General features: G+C 40.8%; 1 protein-coding gene across 7 annotated transcripts in view; it reads right to left on the bottom strand.

Moving 5' to 3' along the window:
- Positions 1-1,693: 1,693 nt before the first annotated feature.
- LOC121864723 (calpain-5-like) overlaps positions 1,694-16,271 on the bottom strand; it is a 62,636-nt gene continuing 48,058 nt past the window's right edge. For 6 of the 7 annotated variants that reach the window (XM_042363877.1, XM_042363878.1, XM_042363880.1 and 3 more), the window contains 7 exons: positions 15,791-15,868; positions 13,650-13,853; positions 13,100-13,214; positions 12,758-12,954; positions 12,244-12,362; positions 3,186-3,325; positions 1,694-2,160 (listed from right to left, as the gene is read on the bottom strand). In XM_042363877.1, coding sequence (XP_042219811.1) covers positions 1,978-2,160; positions 3,186-3,325; positions 12,244-12,362; positions 12,758-12,954; positions 13,100-13,214; positions 13,650-13,853; positions 15,791-15,868 — 1,036 coding nt within the window. In that variant the 3' untranslated portion in view covers positions 1,694-1,977. Of the gene's footprint in view, positions 2,161-3,185; positions 3,326-7,822; positions 8,080-12,243; positions 12,363-12,757; positions 12,955-13,099; positions 13,215-13,649; positions 13,854-15,790; positions 15,869-16,271 lie in introns of those variants that run through there. The other variant, XM_042363883.1, reaches the window with a different exon arrangement.

Below are 16,271 nucleotides of genomic sequence, written 5' to 3'. Positions count from 1 at the left end.
TGAAAATACTTAAGTATAAATATATATACTGTACTGTATAGCAATTGGCTGCCTTAGTATGTTGATCACCTTAGAAACACGGCATATAACGAACCTATGTAATATAAACACAGTCATAATGCCTCCAGGACGCTTATATAAAAATATTCTTAATATATTGTATAAATTACTATTTTGAATATAAACCATCAGAGATTAAGATATTCAAATGTACATCTATAGAGTATGTATTAAGTAACCCAGCCATTTTGTTCATCCTAGACACATGTGTACAGAAGTAAAATAACATGAAGGGGTTGAGGTTTTGGAAGAAGGTGATGCAGTGGAAATGCTGGAGTCTCAAGTGTGTTATTGACTCCTGTGAAGTGGAAGAGTTGGTATGGTAGGAAGGGGAGGAGGCAGCAGATCAGATAGAAGTTACTGTCCAGCAGAGCCAGTTGATGAGGAGGGTGGTGGCTCACACACACACACTCTTTATTTAGCTTACTCCCACCTAAATAGTCATCTTACGTACACACCCAGCACAAACCTCCCCTTAACCACAGAACAAGAGAACATGTTAGTGTATAAGGACGATAGTATATATATATATATATATATATATATATATATATATATATATATATATATATATATATTGTTCATTCAGTTTCTTTCCCAGTGATTTTTTGTAAAAGAAAATATTTAAAACTAATACTACAGTACTGTACTGTACATAATAAGTACACTTACAAAAATACAAAAAGTAGAACAAATTTAAAATCAATAAATCATTTTTTACTGGAATTTCATCCCACATCATCAAACTTACAACCTGCCTTATGAGCAGTTTTATCAAGTAGTATCTGTGTTTCTCAATTTCAATTTCAACATAATCTTAATATCTGAAGTACAGTCACCCACACACCCACCCTGTTGTCTCTCCTCCTGAACCATGAACCCAGATATTCAGACTCATGAACCTGAAGCATTTATGGACAGAATAATGTATCAGTGTCTACTGCTTCAGGTTCAGGAGGAGAGGCGACAGGACTTGTGTGGGCGACTGTACATGAGGCACTCTGGGAGGGGAGAAAACTGGTGACATAATAGACAGAGATGTATCTTGTGTCATTATAAACTTTTAAATATTTTTTGTTGTTGTTGTTGTTTGTTTACTTCTGGTCCGGAGTACTTCAAAATATTGTGTGAGGGACGGTTCAGAGGTGTGAGTCTCTTCTGGCTACCGTGCAGAGGAAGGAGCCTTAACTCTCCACTACCTAACTTAACCTAATCTAACCTGATCTAGCCTAATGTTACCTAACCTGACCTGACCAGACCTAACTTGACCACACCTAACCTAACTTGACCCACCCTAATTTAACCGTACCAAATATTACCTGACCAGACCAGACCTAACCTAACCTAACCTACCCTAACCTAGCTTAACTTGACTTGACCCAACAACCTAACTTGACCTATAATCAGTGCCATAAAGTCTTATTATAACTTCAACATTATCCAATTTTTCAAAGTTCAACCCAGACAAAATATTACTACAGTATGTTTAAAATTTCTCTACATTGTTTCTGGTCAAGTTAAAAGGAAAATAGTTGTTTTCTTACATAAAACAATAGGTTATTATTATAATTAATTCCTCAATTAAATCTATCTTAGACTTTCTTTTAATAAATGACACAATAAAATCAATAAATTTATCTCCAATGTGATTTTATTTCCCATTTGTGGTTTACATGCACTTATAAATTACTGTAATTGAACCTAACTAAAAAAAAAGAGGCAGATTATTATACATATTTCTCCCCTTACTATTACAGGTACAAACATTTATTCAAGAATATTCATACAAAATAACATCCTTCCTATTATTCAATGACATATAATGTTAATGGAGATGCTTCCTGCTGTCCATTACTGCACAATATGTTAAACATAACTCCCACACCCAGTAAACTCTCATATTTCTATCAACAATTATCAGATGCTAGTTAGATCATCATCACTGTAGACTTGCACTATAATATTGCCTGGTTTCTCCACTGTTTTCTCCTTGCGGCGGCCAAACAGTGGAAGATCTATCTGGGTAGTGTTGGGGTTGATCGGGGCGGTGACTTCTGCTCGGCCAATAAACCCGTCCATCAACATGTTGCTGTTCCATATCTGAGGAGGAACAAATATATACAATAAGAATTCATGTTAATGTTCCATATGTAAGGTGGAACAGTGATATAGTAATGTTCCATATGTAAGGTGGAACAAGTGGTATAGTACTGTATACAATAAACTTAGATCACAATATGAATTCATATTTGACAGATGAAGAGAGACACAGGACTTGTAAAATTCCATCAACTAGCAGATGTTTCATAGTCTAATGATGGCTTATGATATTCCTTACAAGTCAGTGACATTATTATTATCATTACCAGTTCTTTCATGCATTGAACTTGGGTTGACTGGGGTGAATCCTCATGGTTGCTTCACTTCCACCGAGTCAATACCACCTAACAACCATATACTGTACAGGGATGCCAGTTTATGCCCTGTGCCTACTACCATTTGATCTACTGCCAAATTACCATTGAGTTGACACCCTTTCTGTCTACACTGAAAATGTCATATATTCCCATGAGTAGACATTATGGGAGTAGACATTATGTAATCACTGTCCAATTTCTGTCACTCAATAACAAAGGCCATAATGCCAACACGGTTTGTTACAGAGATGCAACATGACCCAACCTGCACGACCTTACAGTATGCCTGAGATGGTAGCAGATAGAATGGACGAAATCAATTGAGTCGAGAGGTACACGAGCCTAAATGAGGAGGGGAAGGAAAACCAGAGGTGGACCAAGAATGACATGGGGGAGATGTTGTGAAAGATGACATTAGAGTTAGGAACCTGACAAGACAGACTGCAAGAGACCGTGCAGCCTGGACAAATGCTATCAGCTAACAGCAGCTAACACACATACGTATAGAATATGGCCACATAACGATGACGATGAATTGATCACATACAGTATAGCTTTATGTCAGAATTGGGCAACTTTGTACACAAGATATCAAGCAAGACAGGAGGCACCAATAGACTCTATGAGTAATATTTCCAGTAAACAAATGTAAAGTTGGTTCTACAGTATGACCAAGAGAGGAATAAACCTTAACGACAATAATCTCACCTCAACTACTATTGGCTGCTCAGGTTTGTTACGGTAGAATATGGCCGTAGTGTCCCAGTTAGGGTTAGCGGTCTTCTTGTCGATGGGCGTACGGACCGACTCTCCCTCACACTTTATGATACAGTAGGCGTCTGCTTCCCCTAAAATTATACAACATAAGGTTCAGGTTAGGTTAGGCTTAGTTAAGGAATCACTTGATAGTACCAGCAGTCATTATCTGATACAGTAGACATTCTGGTAATACTGTACAGGCAGTTCCCAATTTATGAAGATCCAGTTTATGAGAGAGAAAAACTCCCGTGTTTTAGTATAGTGAGCTGTATGTTCTAAAAGTCCAGGGCGGAGAATGGTTGACGTGGTGACCCAGAGGTGTTGCTGTAGGGGACCTGAGGTGGTGACCCAGAGGTGTTGCTGTAGGGGACCTGAGGTGGTGACCCAGAGGTGTTGCTGTAGGGGACCTGAGGTGGTGACCCAGAGGTGTTGCTGTAGGGGACCTGAGGTGGTGACCCAGAGGTGTTGCTGTAGGGGACCTGAGGTGGTGACCCAGAGGTGTTGCTGTAGGGGACCTGAGGTGGTGGACCCAGAGGTGTTGCTGTAGGGGACTGAGGTGGTGACCCAGAGGTGTTGCTGTAGGGGACCTGGAGGTGGTGACCCAGAGGTGTTGCTGTAGGGGATCTGAGGTGACCCAGAGGTGTTGCTGTAGGGGACCTGAGGTGGTGACCCAGAGGTGTTGTTGTAGGGGACCTGAGGTGGTGACTCAGAGGTGTTGCTGTAGGGGACCTGAGGTGGTGACCCAGAGGTGTTGTTGTAGGGGACCTGAGGTGGTGACTCAGAGGTGTTGCTGTAGGGGACCTGAGGTGGTGACCCAGAGGTGGTGACCCAGAGGTGTTGCTGTAGGGGACCTGAGGTGGTGACCCAGAGGTGTTGCTGTAGGGGATCTGGTCAGTTTATAAAGACAATTAAACTAAACACAAGAGTAAGAGAAGTTATGTGAGATACTAATACTAATAATATACTTTAGTGTACATAATTATCAAGGCTCACAGGACCACTGGTGAAGCAAACTGAGGCAAGATGTTGACTCATGGTCTTCCGGCTGTGTCTATTGTCCCACAGTTTGTGATGATGTTGGTGGTAAGAATAAAATGTTATATGGACACATTAATCATTTATTCTTCAAACAAAACCTCATCACAACCAAATCTAGTGCAGTGAAACATCTCAAAATACATTGAAGCCTTTATTTAACGGAATAAATGTGCGAGGAAGATTCACCTCCATCTAATGAACTATAAATATAGATGAAAGTAAATTATATCGAGGGTTCATTATTGGTAAAATCCCCCATGTATTGGACTATAGGGAGAGAGAAGTCCATTATACTATGTTCTAAAGGTCTTTAATTGTATGGGTATTTAATTAACACTACCAAGTGTAATTAATTAATTAACAGTAATTGCTCAAAATGTTTAAATTATGAAGCTAGAGCCTTCATCAGCATGTAAAGGTGCAACTTTGTATGAAATCTGAACAATATCTATGTCATAACCTTATCTGCTGAGGTGTTTTAGGGGCAACTATGCCATTTATTTCTGGAAAGAGGAAACTAACATACTTAAATAGTATAAAGTTAGTGTATATACTTGAGACAATATATATTAGGGGGATTTAAAAGTTATAGCCACAGCATAATTGATGTTTTAAATACTGTATGTATATAAATGTACAGTGTAGTAGACTTACTGTTCATGCATCACTACCTAATTAAAGCCATATGTCTTGGCTGGGACTCACACTGCATCACAACCAGTGGCAGTAATTTATGTGTTCCCCACTGCAGAAATTCACTTTCAAGTACCGTATATTATTAGCTTGAACTCATTGTGTACACCAAACTTTGTAATTAAAAAAATATATTTGTATGATTTTAAGAAGTTTTGTGAGTTCTTTTCACAGTAACGTATCTGAGATTTTATAATGGAAGTGTATAGGAAAATGTAATCAATTTATGAAAGGTTTTTCTGGACTGGAACACTTCTATATGCCTATATGTGACACTTCCTGAGTGCTGTACAGAGGAAGCCACAAGTGTAGACAAATGCTAACACAGTACAGTACACCCTGGCTGCCACACACTGCAGATTATCTTAAATATATCCAAGTGTTCTGACCATCTTCCCTATCTTATAGGAGTATTGTACTGAATAGTACTGTACAGTACTGTACTGTACAGTACTGTACTGTACAGTACAGTACTGTATAGTACTGTACTGTACTGTACTGTATGGTACGGTACGGTACAGCACAGTACAGTACTGTACTGTACTGTACGGTACGGTACAGTACTGTACTGTACTGTACGGTACGGTACAGTACTGTACTGTACTGTACTGTATAACACTCAAGAAATAATTACAGTCATAGTATATACTGTATAAGATTTACACTTTTTGTGTACACTACAGAAACTACAGTACAGTACTGTACTATTGTTTCACCACTACAAAAACTACTACAGTTTCACCACTACAAAAACTACTACAGTTTCCCCCCATTAAAGCACATACACTGTACAGTAGATACTGGAAACTTACTTACGTGACTGAGTCCTTTTTTTTCAAGAAGTCAGAATGCCGGAGTGCAAAGATTGTAGAATGGAGGAAGACAAAAAACTTACAAGAGAAATGGGTGATACTATAGTGTGTGGTCTACCAAGAGTGCAGTTCAGTTAGGGTAGGTTAGTATTTGCCTAGTTTCAGTTAGTGAGTTTCTGTCTCACACACACACACACACACACACACACACACACACACACACACACACACAGTACCTCCATGACTACATGAGGTCCTTCATGTCAACCCCTATTGATGAGTTACTACACCATGTGGCCATGTGACCTCACGCAGTATGGCAAGAGACCAGTCCGGGTCATCAACAGTAAACTATAATAATTTGTTTGTTCAATTCATGTTCCTTCAGCTTTTAGTGATGAAAGCTTTTGTCTAATGTATTGTTATGCCGAGGCAAAATTTTGTATTATAATTTTGTAAACTAGGTGTTTTGATTGTTTTTTGTCCCAAGCAACAGTTATTTTGGCAAATTTAATGAAATTTTCGTGTACAGTATATACGGCATTGATGTATTAATTATGTAAGAATTTTCTGGAATGTATTACATCATTTTTGTTCTGATTTACTTCTTATTGTAAGCCTAGATCATTCTAAAATTCTCCAAGCATGTCTCGGTCCGGCTCCCGCGTCTGGACATCGCTAGAATGCTCTAGGCATCTGACGAGACGTATATACTGTAATTACCAGAAGGCTGCCTAGGGGCAGTTAGTTGCTCGCCCCTGTTCATAGTGTAAAGACTAAGCCTAGCAGTACAACTGAAGACAAATGTGCAAGTATTGTGGAATTGTTGTGATTAATATAAAGTGAGAAGACTAAGGAATTACTGTAAATATGTATTGGTAGTGTGCTGACTACATATTGGAACTGTGGAGTTAAGCTGCGAAGACATTACCCTGTTAACAGTGTTGTGAAGAATCATTGTTTATTAAAGAAGACTACAGTTGACAAGTGTGTTTCTGTGACCTGGTGGACATCTACCTGCCTGTTGTTTGTCTGTACACTGATACCAATCGCCGGGAAGTTACCGGAGACTGGCGGGACAGCCTGTGGTAATTCGACAACACTTGTGATATATCTACTGCTTCTGTACATAATTATGACTCTGGCCGCTGGTAACCAGTGATGGAAGCTGGGTAAGTTGTGAAAGGTGAAGGGTCATAGCAGTATATTTTCAGCCTTTGGGCTGCTGAACTTTTTCAATAAACCGTTTATTATTATTATCGCGCGCGCACACACACACGCACACACACACACACACCTCTTAATCTACCAACACCTACAGTGACGGATTAACCATGAGGCACTTGAGGCACTGGCCTCAGGCCCCCCGACTCTAAGGGGCCCCCAAATCCAAACATTCTCGAAGTTGCAGCGTATAAAACATGAACTTCGTTCAACGATGTCCTAGCAACGTCTCAATTTTCTGTCTCTTATGAACATTAAATGTGTTATTTTGCAGAAGCTTAATATTGATGAAATCATTGATAAATTTGCGTATATTTTGTTCTTGTTATTTATATACCCGGTATACCTTGAGGGTAGGGGGCCCCAAGTTGATCTGAGCCTCAGGCCCCTATTAAGCTTAATCCGGCCCTGAACATCCAGATAGACAAAATATTTTCAATCGTCAACACAGCTACCATGAAACACTTCACATTTATAACATCACCATTAAAATAGAAAACCAATTTTAATATATAGAAGCAAACAAATTATGAAAATCTGGAAATACCAAATAAAAATATTGAACACTAAACTTTGTCTGTGCATAATATTACCTTTACATGACAACGAGGTCTTACCCATGCATCTAACACTGATCTTCATGAAATACATTGGCTTTTAATGTACAGTCACCCACAAAACTCCAGTCGCCTCTCCTCCTGAACCACGAACCCGGAGATTCAGACTCACGAACCCAAAGCAGTGAACGCTGATGCATTATTCTGTCCATAAATGATTCGGGTTCATGAGTCTGAATCTCGGGGTTCGTGGTTCAGGGGGAGAGGTGACAGGAGTGTTGTGGGTGGCTGTAATGTACCATTTATACCGATATAGCTCAGAAAATCATAAAATCTCGGTTCTCAACATTTCATGAACGTCAGCTGTGGAAACATTTACACCTATGTGTGTTTTGGCGACAGAAACCAAACCTGACTTATTATTGTCATCATCATTAACGTCAAAAATCCGCCGGAGTCGTTTGATGCGTCTCTTATGCCCCTTGCTCTTATAAAGCATCTCGGCCTGATTCACCAACTCTAGACAGCAGATGGGGTAAAGGAACACAGATTTATATCGATCAGTAAAGAATTATTACTATTTCTGAGATATTATTACCACAAGACACTCTACACACAATCAAAAATGTATCTATACAACTTTGTGTTAGACAATATGATGCGGTGGACAAAGGATTTTGACGACCATTCCGAGACAAAAGGAACTGTAGCGTTCACTTTATAATTCTTTGGACCACCTGAGCATTGATACTTTTTAGACTGTGTGTCCAATTATAAGAACAAATTTATATTAATCGATAAATTATTATTATTATTATAGGGATGCTACTATCACATGCAAGCTAGTAAAACAAAGTACAGTACAGTAGAAGAGGAACCCCCGTGTAAGGGTTCCTCAGCAGGGTATCACTGTACTGTAGTTAGCTTCAGAAAAGGACGTACAGTAAGTCCTCACTTAATGTCGGAGTTACGTTCCTGAAAATGCAACGTTATATGAAACAATGTCAAGCGGATCAATTTTCCTCATAGAAATAGATAAAATACGGGAGTTACGTTCCCCAGCCTCGCTTTGCCCCATGAAATACATTACATACACAGAAATTCAATGGCAATTTTACAGAAAATAGTATATATATATATATATATATATATATATATATATATATATATATATATATATATATATATATATATATATATATATATATATATATATATATATATATATATATATATATATATATATATATATATATATATATATATATATATATATATATATATATATATATATATATATATATATATATATATATATAATTAAATCATTTTGTATTGTACTCAATGATGGGGGGAGGTGGTGGAGCTAGTGTGTGGTGGGTAGTGGGGCGGAGGAGGAGGGCAGGAGAGGAGGAGGGTGGTGAGTCACTGAGATTCAGCGGGTGCCTCCTCCTCCTGCTCTGACTGGGGGTCCTCCTCCATTTTCATAGCCAGGCTAATGGTCTTAGGTTGCTTCTTCACAACACTAGCATCAGTAGCACTTGATGGGCACTTGGAAGTCATTTCGAATGGTTGAGTACAGTATTTATGGGTGATGCGCCATAAAAAGTAGTCCGTGACGACGCAAAAACGACGTTATATGGAGTCGTCGGGCCGTTAAACGAATTTTTTATATTTAAGGATTAGCGACGTAATACCACACAATGCTAAGCGGGCCGACGTTATACCAGGACTTACTGTAACTATATTCCATTATGGCTGTAATCTCACCTTCGTAAAGTATCGTACTATAAGATCATTTAACTTACTGATGTCAAATCCAACTTCAGTGGTCCCCTACCTATAATGAAGTGCTTGAGGCTACATTATCAAGCCCTGAACAGTTATTACTATACCAGGAGGATACAAGGCTTCTACCTGTAATAGATGTACTGTACCATACTGTACTGTACCATACTGTACTATACCATACTGTAATAATAATAAACCCTTGCCATTTACGAGGGATGGATTCCAAGAAATGGCGCAAATTGGCAAAACTGTGAATAGCAACTTGTACTACCTTAGTGCACTACTGTATACCTGTACCAAACAAATGACCAGCCGCGGCAGCACTCATCCCCTCCTTTAACTTAATAAATAATAAAACTTTCTTTGTCGGGGTCACCACTGACTTCTGCCTTTTACATTTCACTCCACCAGCATCACTAACACTGACACTAGGCAGTCTTTTAGGGGCCATTTCACACAGAAACACTAAAGTTTTGAGAGTACAACACGAGATACTGCGTGGGATGACTCGTTGTGCTGCGGGAAAGGCTTGAAAGCTAGCCACCATAGCCACCAGCTGCTTATCGTGAATCGTCGAAATCGTGAATCTCAAACTCTCAAATGGCAAGGGTCTACTGTATAACTCTAAAGCAGACGTTAATATAACCTTACCAAGTGGCCAGCAATTTGATATAGGATAAGGAGGATAAATTTACTTAACCTAACAGTGTGGCAGACAAGTATTTAGCTATAGGTTCTGCCTTGACTTAACAACTATTAGAAACTGTTAACATACAGAATAATATTCATATAGATCTTGTACAATACTATTCACCCCGAGACCTTCAATGCCTTAAAACTGTTGGTCTCTCTCAACTTAAAACTATGATTTTGAGGTTAACAAAAGAAAATCCTTCCTCCTGATTAACTCTCCCTCTTTTATGTCAGGGGTGGAGGGACACACTTCCTGCCGTCATGTGATGAAGCCAAGTACTGGGTGATGAGGTCGTGTGATGAAGCCAAGTACTGGGTGATGAGGTCGTGTGCTGAAGCCAAGTACTGAGCGATGAGGGCGTGTGATGAAGCCAAGTACTGGGTGATGAAGTCGTGTGCTGAAGCCAAGTACTGAGCGATGAGGGAGTGGAACATACACTATGACACTCCAACATTGCTCCAGCTCACACACACAGAATAACACACAAGGTGATGAAGGCAAGAGCATAAACCATTGAAGTACTGTAATGGTGGTGATGATGATGATGACGATAGGGGAAACAATGTAGAGTGCATAGATCAATGTATCAGTCTTACAGGACGACTTATTTAGGAGATGGAAACAAATGAGCTTTATCACTGAAAGACAAGATTTTTTTTTCCACCATTTATCACTTACTAGTCATATGGGCGGTTGGTCTCTCCGGTGTTTGTACAGGAGGAAGGTGTAATATGGGAGACCTGTGATGTTTGGCAGTGAGGGCAACACTGGATAACACCCTTCCCACGTGTATCCAGGCCAAGCAGGATTCGAACCCACGACATAGTGGAGAGAGATATGTTTTTTGCATCTATACCACCGTGTATAAAGGACTGTTTAAATAAGATAAGTCAAGGTACAAAGAACGAGTTGTGACGTTGCTCCCATCAGTGAACTGCTCCTCTCCTGGCTAAGGGTTAATACTCTGGCAAATATCTCATCGGGACCTGGTGATGTATTCGGCTTTAGTTTGTCTATTTGCTTACTAACGTTGTTACTAGTCACTACTATCTCGCTAAATTTATTTTCTTCACTATCTCTGTATAGAGTCGGTGCCTCCAGTATCATGTTTAAATTTTCGGTGGTGAAAACTGTTGAAAAATAGCTGTTCGGATTATTGCTCATTTCTCCGTCGTCATCAGTTAGCTCGCCAGTATCTCGCTGCATTGGTCCAGTATTTTCTCGTGTTTTAGTTTGATACGTTTGATAGAATCCCTTGGGGTTTGACTTCACCTCCCTTGCTACCTTCAGTTCATTATTCCTCTTTGCTTTTCTTATCTCGGTGTTAACCCCACCGGCCAATACCGAATAATCTCGGAGGTAAACTTTACCACGATTTAATCTCCTACCTATAGCCTTCCTTTGGCCAATAATATTCTTTAAATAATTATTTATCCATTTAGGGTCATTGTTGTTTGATCTGAGTTTTCTGTATGGTATGTTCTGCCTTTGTGCATTAAGTAACTCATTATTTAAATTGTTGTGGAACTCGTCAACCTCCGATCTCGTGATCAGGTCATCCTCAACCGTCATATTTTGTGAGGTTATCATTGTCAGGTCACCGGGTAAAATGAGGCTCGCCCTCTGTGGGTACAGTGTGAGAGGTCACCTCATGTGAGGTGATGTAAATCAGTCTGAGGAATTTGGGGAGTGAGTTTGTGTTGTAGGAAGTGCTTCTCTGTTTTCAAAAGCCTGATATATTGTTCTTATATTATTTACTAAAGTTATATTGGACAAGGTGTTCCTTGGCTGAGGCTCATGAGATATAGTGCTCTCCATGATGTCCAAAATTTGACTGAGACTTATTAAGAATTTCTAAGTGGCCAAGAAAAAGATGCCAAGGGCCTCCAGATGGTACATGTCAAATGACTAAGTGAATCAAATCTAAGACTTTGGCACCAGATCGAATAACTCACATGAGCTGGTCGGAGCTTTAATGGTTAAGATGACTTCATTACAGTACTACATTATTGATTTGTCAAAAAAATACACAAAAAATGAAAACAAAGCACACTCAATCCTGGTTTTGACGCCAATGTAAAGTAGCGTATTAAAAAGTTTCACCAACACCCTATTATAGAAGTTGTACACATAAGAGTCAATAAAACTATGAAGCAACATAAATATATATAAAAAAGTATGAATCATGAACGGCTCACCTCCAAACGTAGACTGTTTCTCCAGGTTAGTGGCGCACTTCACGGTGATTGTGGTCACGATGGAAGGCTTCTTGACGCACGAGTACCACGGTATCTTAGGCTGGTCCTTCATTAGTTCTCTGTTCATAAAATACACAAAAAATTTAATAAAATGTTGCAGCTATATTTTACAAGTCGAGAAAGTAATCAGCTCATATTTTCCAGGTTAGATATTTGAGTAGCTGTTGCCGCCCCCTTTAGTAAGGACATAGTTACACCGAGCGGCTGAAGGGACCATCAGTGGTGAAGAGCAGAGTGACACAGGGTATATAACTCACAGCAAAAGCTTTCAAAGTATATATATACAGATGAAGACTTAGATCACATGAAGATTAAACACCCTAACACTACCAGAGGGATTAGGTTAGGTTAGGATAAATTAAGGTTCGCTTAGGTTAGGTTAGATTAAGCTTGGTTAGGTTAGGTTACTTGACAGATGCTATACAGTATATACAGAGAACACTGAGGGACTCACTTAGCATCAGGATCCTTGGAGGTAAACATTCTAAAAATAAAGTCTCCCGTTTCGTCTGGTTTGAAGGTTGTAGGAATGATGACATAGCGTCCCTGTTTCAGCTGTTCTCGCAGGAATATAGCCCGCGTGCGGATATAGTCCGACGTGGCTATACTCTCATGGATGCGGTGAACACGATACCTACGGTTCTCTTCCACCTGTAACACGCAGTCACAACACATCGGATCAAATATTTTACTGCCTATTAAACATCTGAAACATAATATAAAATTCCTTTAAAAAAAATATTCCAGTATAATAAAGGAGGATCGTCATGGCAACAAACAGTAATGGACGTCGAACCTTCATGACGTGGAAGCCTATGACGAGGTTCTGTATACCATCTTGTTTGCGGTCACGTGTATCTTTCTGCATCAACTGGAATATGACGTCTTCTGTTTCATCCTTGATGTCGAACCTGAGAGAAGTAGAAATGTCTATTGTGATAATCTTCGTGAGGGATTACAAGACAATTACAAAGGCGCTGGTGTCTTGGTTCACCGATGTTTTCATATTATTAAAGCGAGTCAACGACCGAGAGCGTAACGAGGAGAGTAATTACACTATTACTGTACGTCACACAACAGAAAACAATGATGAAAAATATATCTGGCCGTGAGAACACCACCACGGCTCTGACCATCAACACTAAGTGGAGACATAGTGTTGTTTACCACTTTACTGCCACTTACAACAACAGTCTCCACCACCACTCACAACAACAGTCACCACCACCACTCACAACAACAGTCACCACCACCACTTACAACAACAGTCTCCACCACCACTTAAAACAACAGTCACCACCACCACTTACAACACCCACCACTTTACCCCTTACACCATGCCCTACCTATATTGTGGGTTGCGGAGAAAGGTGTTTTTATGGTTGAGACATCCACCGGCTCTGTCTGAGTTATGTCCGCTGACGCCAATGGTCCAAGCGTCATAGAACACCGTCTCGTGCCAGGTCTTATTGAAGCTCAGGACTTTGGTGTTGATGAGGAAGCAGATGGAAAGATCCGTGAAGTGCTCTACGAAGTCTTCAAACGTCATCCTGTGAAATGACGAAACAATCAACACATCCCATTTACATATTCACATCATATACAGTACATGGCTTTGTTCGCTATCCTTAATCAAACTTCTTCAGTTTAATATTCCCCGATACCTGCAATGTATACTCAATGGTCCATGTACTGTACACTGTATACAATACATGCATTGTCTATGCACGGTATACCTGCATGGTCTACGTACAGTCCGTTTCACGTCAACTGTAAACTTATATAATGACTTTACTGAATCACTATTATTGTTATTACTGTATTATTATTGTTATTATCATTATTTATTTATTTATTTATTGTTTATGATTAATATCATTATTATTTTTTGATATTATTATTATTATTATTATTATTATTATTATTATTATTATTATTATTATTATTATTATTATTATTACAGAATTATTAAATGTCTGAATGAAATTTACACGTGAGCAACACAGGATGGAGGCCCCATGCAGGTAGTGAGTAAGGCATCCCCACCCACAGGGATAACATGTGTGACAACCCTTGCTAGGGATGCCAGAACGGCATCCATTAACTTACATAAGAGTATTGTGGGTCACCCTCATGTACTGTACTGTGGGACACCCCTCACGTACTGTACTGTGGGTCACCCTCACGTAATGTACTGTGGGTCACCCTCACGTAATGTACTGTGGGACACCCTCACGTACTGTACTGTGGGACACCCTCACTCCGTGCTGCTGTGGTCACCACGTGCATGCTGTACACGTGCTGTGCATGGGACACCCTCACGTACATCGTGCCATGGGTCACCCCTCTGTGACACCTCACGTAATGTCTGTGGTCACCCTCACGCAGTGTCACCCTCACGTGCTGTACCGTGGGGTCACCCTCACGTGCTGTCGTACACCCATACATGCTGTGCTGTGGGTCACCCTCACGTGCACCCTCACGTACCTGTGGGACACCCATACGTGCTGTGCTGTGGGACCCTCTCACGTGCTGTGGGTCCCCTCATGCCCTCACACCCCCCACCACGCTGCTGTGCTGTGGGGACACCCTCACACCCCCTCACGTGCTGTGCCGTGGGACACCCTCACGTGCTGTACTGTGTGGTCACCACCCTCACGTGCTGTGCTGTGGGACACCCTCACGTGTGCTGTACTATGGGTCACCCTCACGTGCTGTACTGTGGGACACCCTCACGTGCTGTGCTGTGGGACACCCTCCGTGCTGTGCTATGGGTCACCCTCACGTGCTGTGCTGTGGGACACCTCACGTGCTGTGCGTGGGTCACCCTCACGTGTGTACTGTGGGTCACCCTCACGTGCTGTGCTGTGGGTCACCCTCACGTGCTGTGCTGTGGACACCCATATGCTGTGCTGTGGGTCACCCTCACGTGCTGTGTGGGACCTCCGTGCTGCTGGGACACCCTCCGTGGTGCTGTGGGACACCCTCCTGCGTGTGGGACACTGTGCTGTGCTTGGGACACCTGTACTGTGCTGTGGGACTGCTGTACTGTGCTGTGGGACACCCGTGCTGTACTGTGCTGTACTGTGGGACACCCGTGCTTTACTGTGCTGTGCTGTGGGACACCACATACTGTGCTGTGCTGTGGGACACCCATGCTGTACTGTACTGTACTGTGGGACACCTGCTACTGTGCTGTACTGTGGTTACCTGTGCTGTACTGTGCTGTACTGTGGGACACCCGTGCTACTGTACTGTACTGGGACACCAGGTGCCTGTGGGACACCCGTACTGTACTGTACTCTACTGTGGGACACCCGTACTGTACTGTACTGTGCTGTGGGACACCCGTACTTTACTGTACTCTACTGTGGGACACCCGTACTGTACTGTACTGTACTGTACTGTGGGACACCTGTACTGTTCTCCTAAAGAGGGTTTTATCACACACAATATACAGACTGAGGCAGCTTGTCACATCACTCACCAGAATTCACCATCATCTTCAAATGTCAGTCCTAACTTCTCCCGTTCCGAGGCCGACACCTTAGACCATTCTGGGGACCTGTGCGGGAGAGCTTACATTACAACATATTCACCAAGATCAAATCATCATTCGAGTTAGAAATGAAAATATACTGAAAATATACAATTACTAAATAATATATAATACATTAACTTATTCTACTGTCCTGAAAAAAATAAAATAAAAATATGAGAAAAAAAATATTGTGTTGACCAAAATATTATTAAAATATGTTACTAGACCAACATGCCTTAACAAAACAAACTGCTGGTGTCTACAGTGAGAGAGGTGAGTCAACACACTTAATAATACAGTACTACAGGAATTACAAAACTACAAAAGACAATTCAGATGGTTACAGATCACATGGGCCCCTAAAACCTCTAACCAATCATAACCATCACAACATGGGTCCATTAACACGGGGCCTCGGTACTAAAGG

The sequence above is a fragment of the Homarus americanus genome, unplaced genomic scaffold (assembly GCF_018991925.1).
Source record: "Homarus americanus isolate GMGI-L3 unplaced genomic scaffold, GMGI_Hamer_2.0 scaffold55395, whole genome shotgun sequence".
In the NCBI taxonomy this organism is placed as follows: Eukaryota; Metazoa; Arthropoda; class Malacostraca; order Decapoda; family Nephropidae; genus Homarus; species Homarus americanus.
This window is presented reverse-complemented; position numbering and strand designations above follow the sequence as displayed.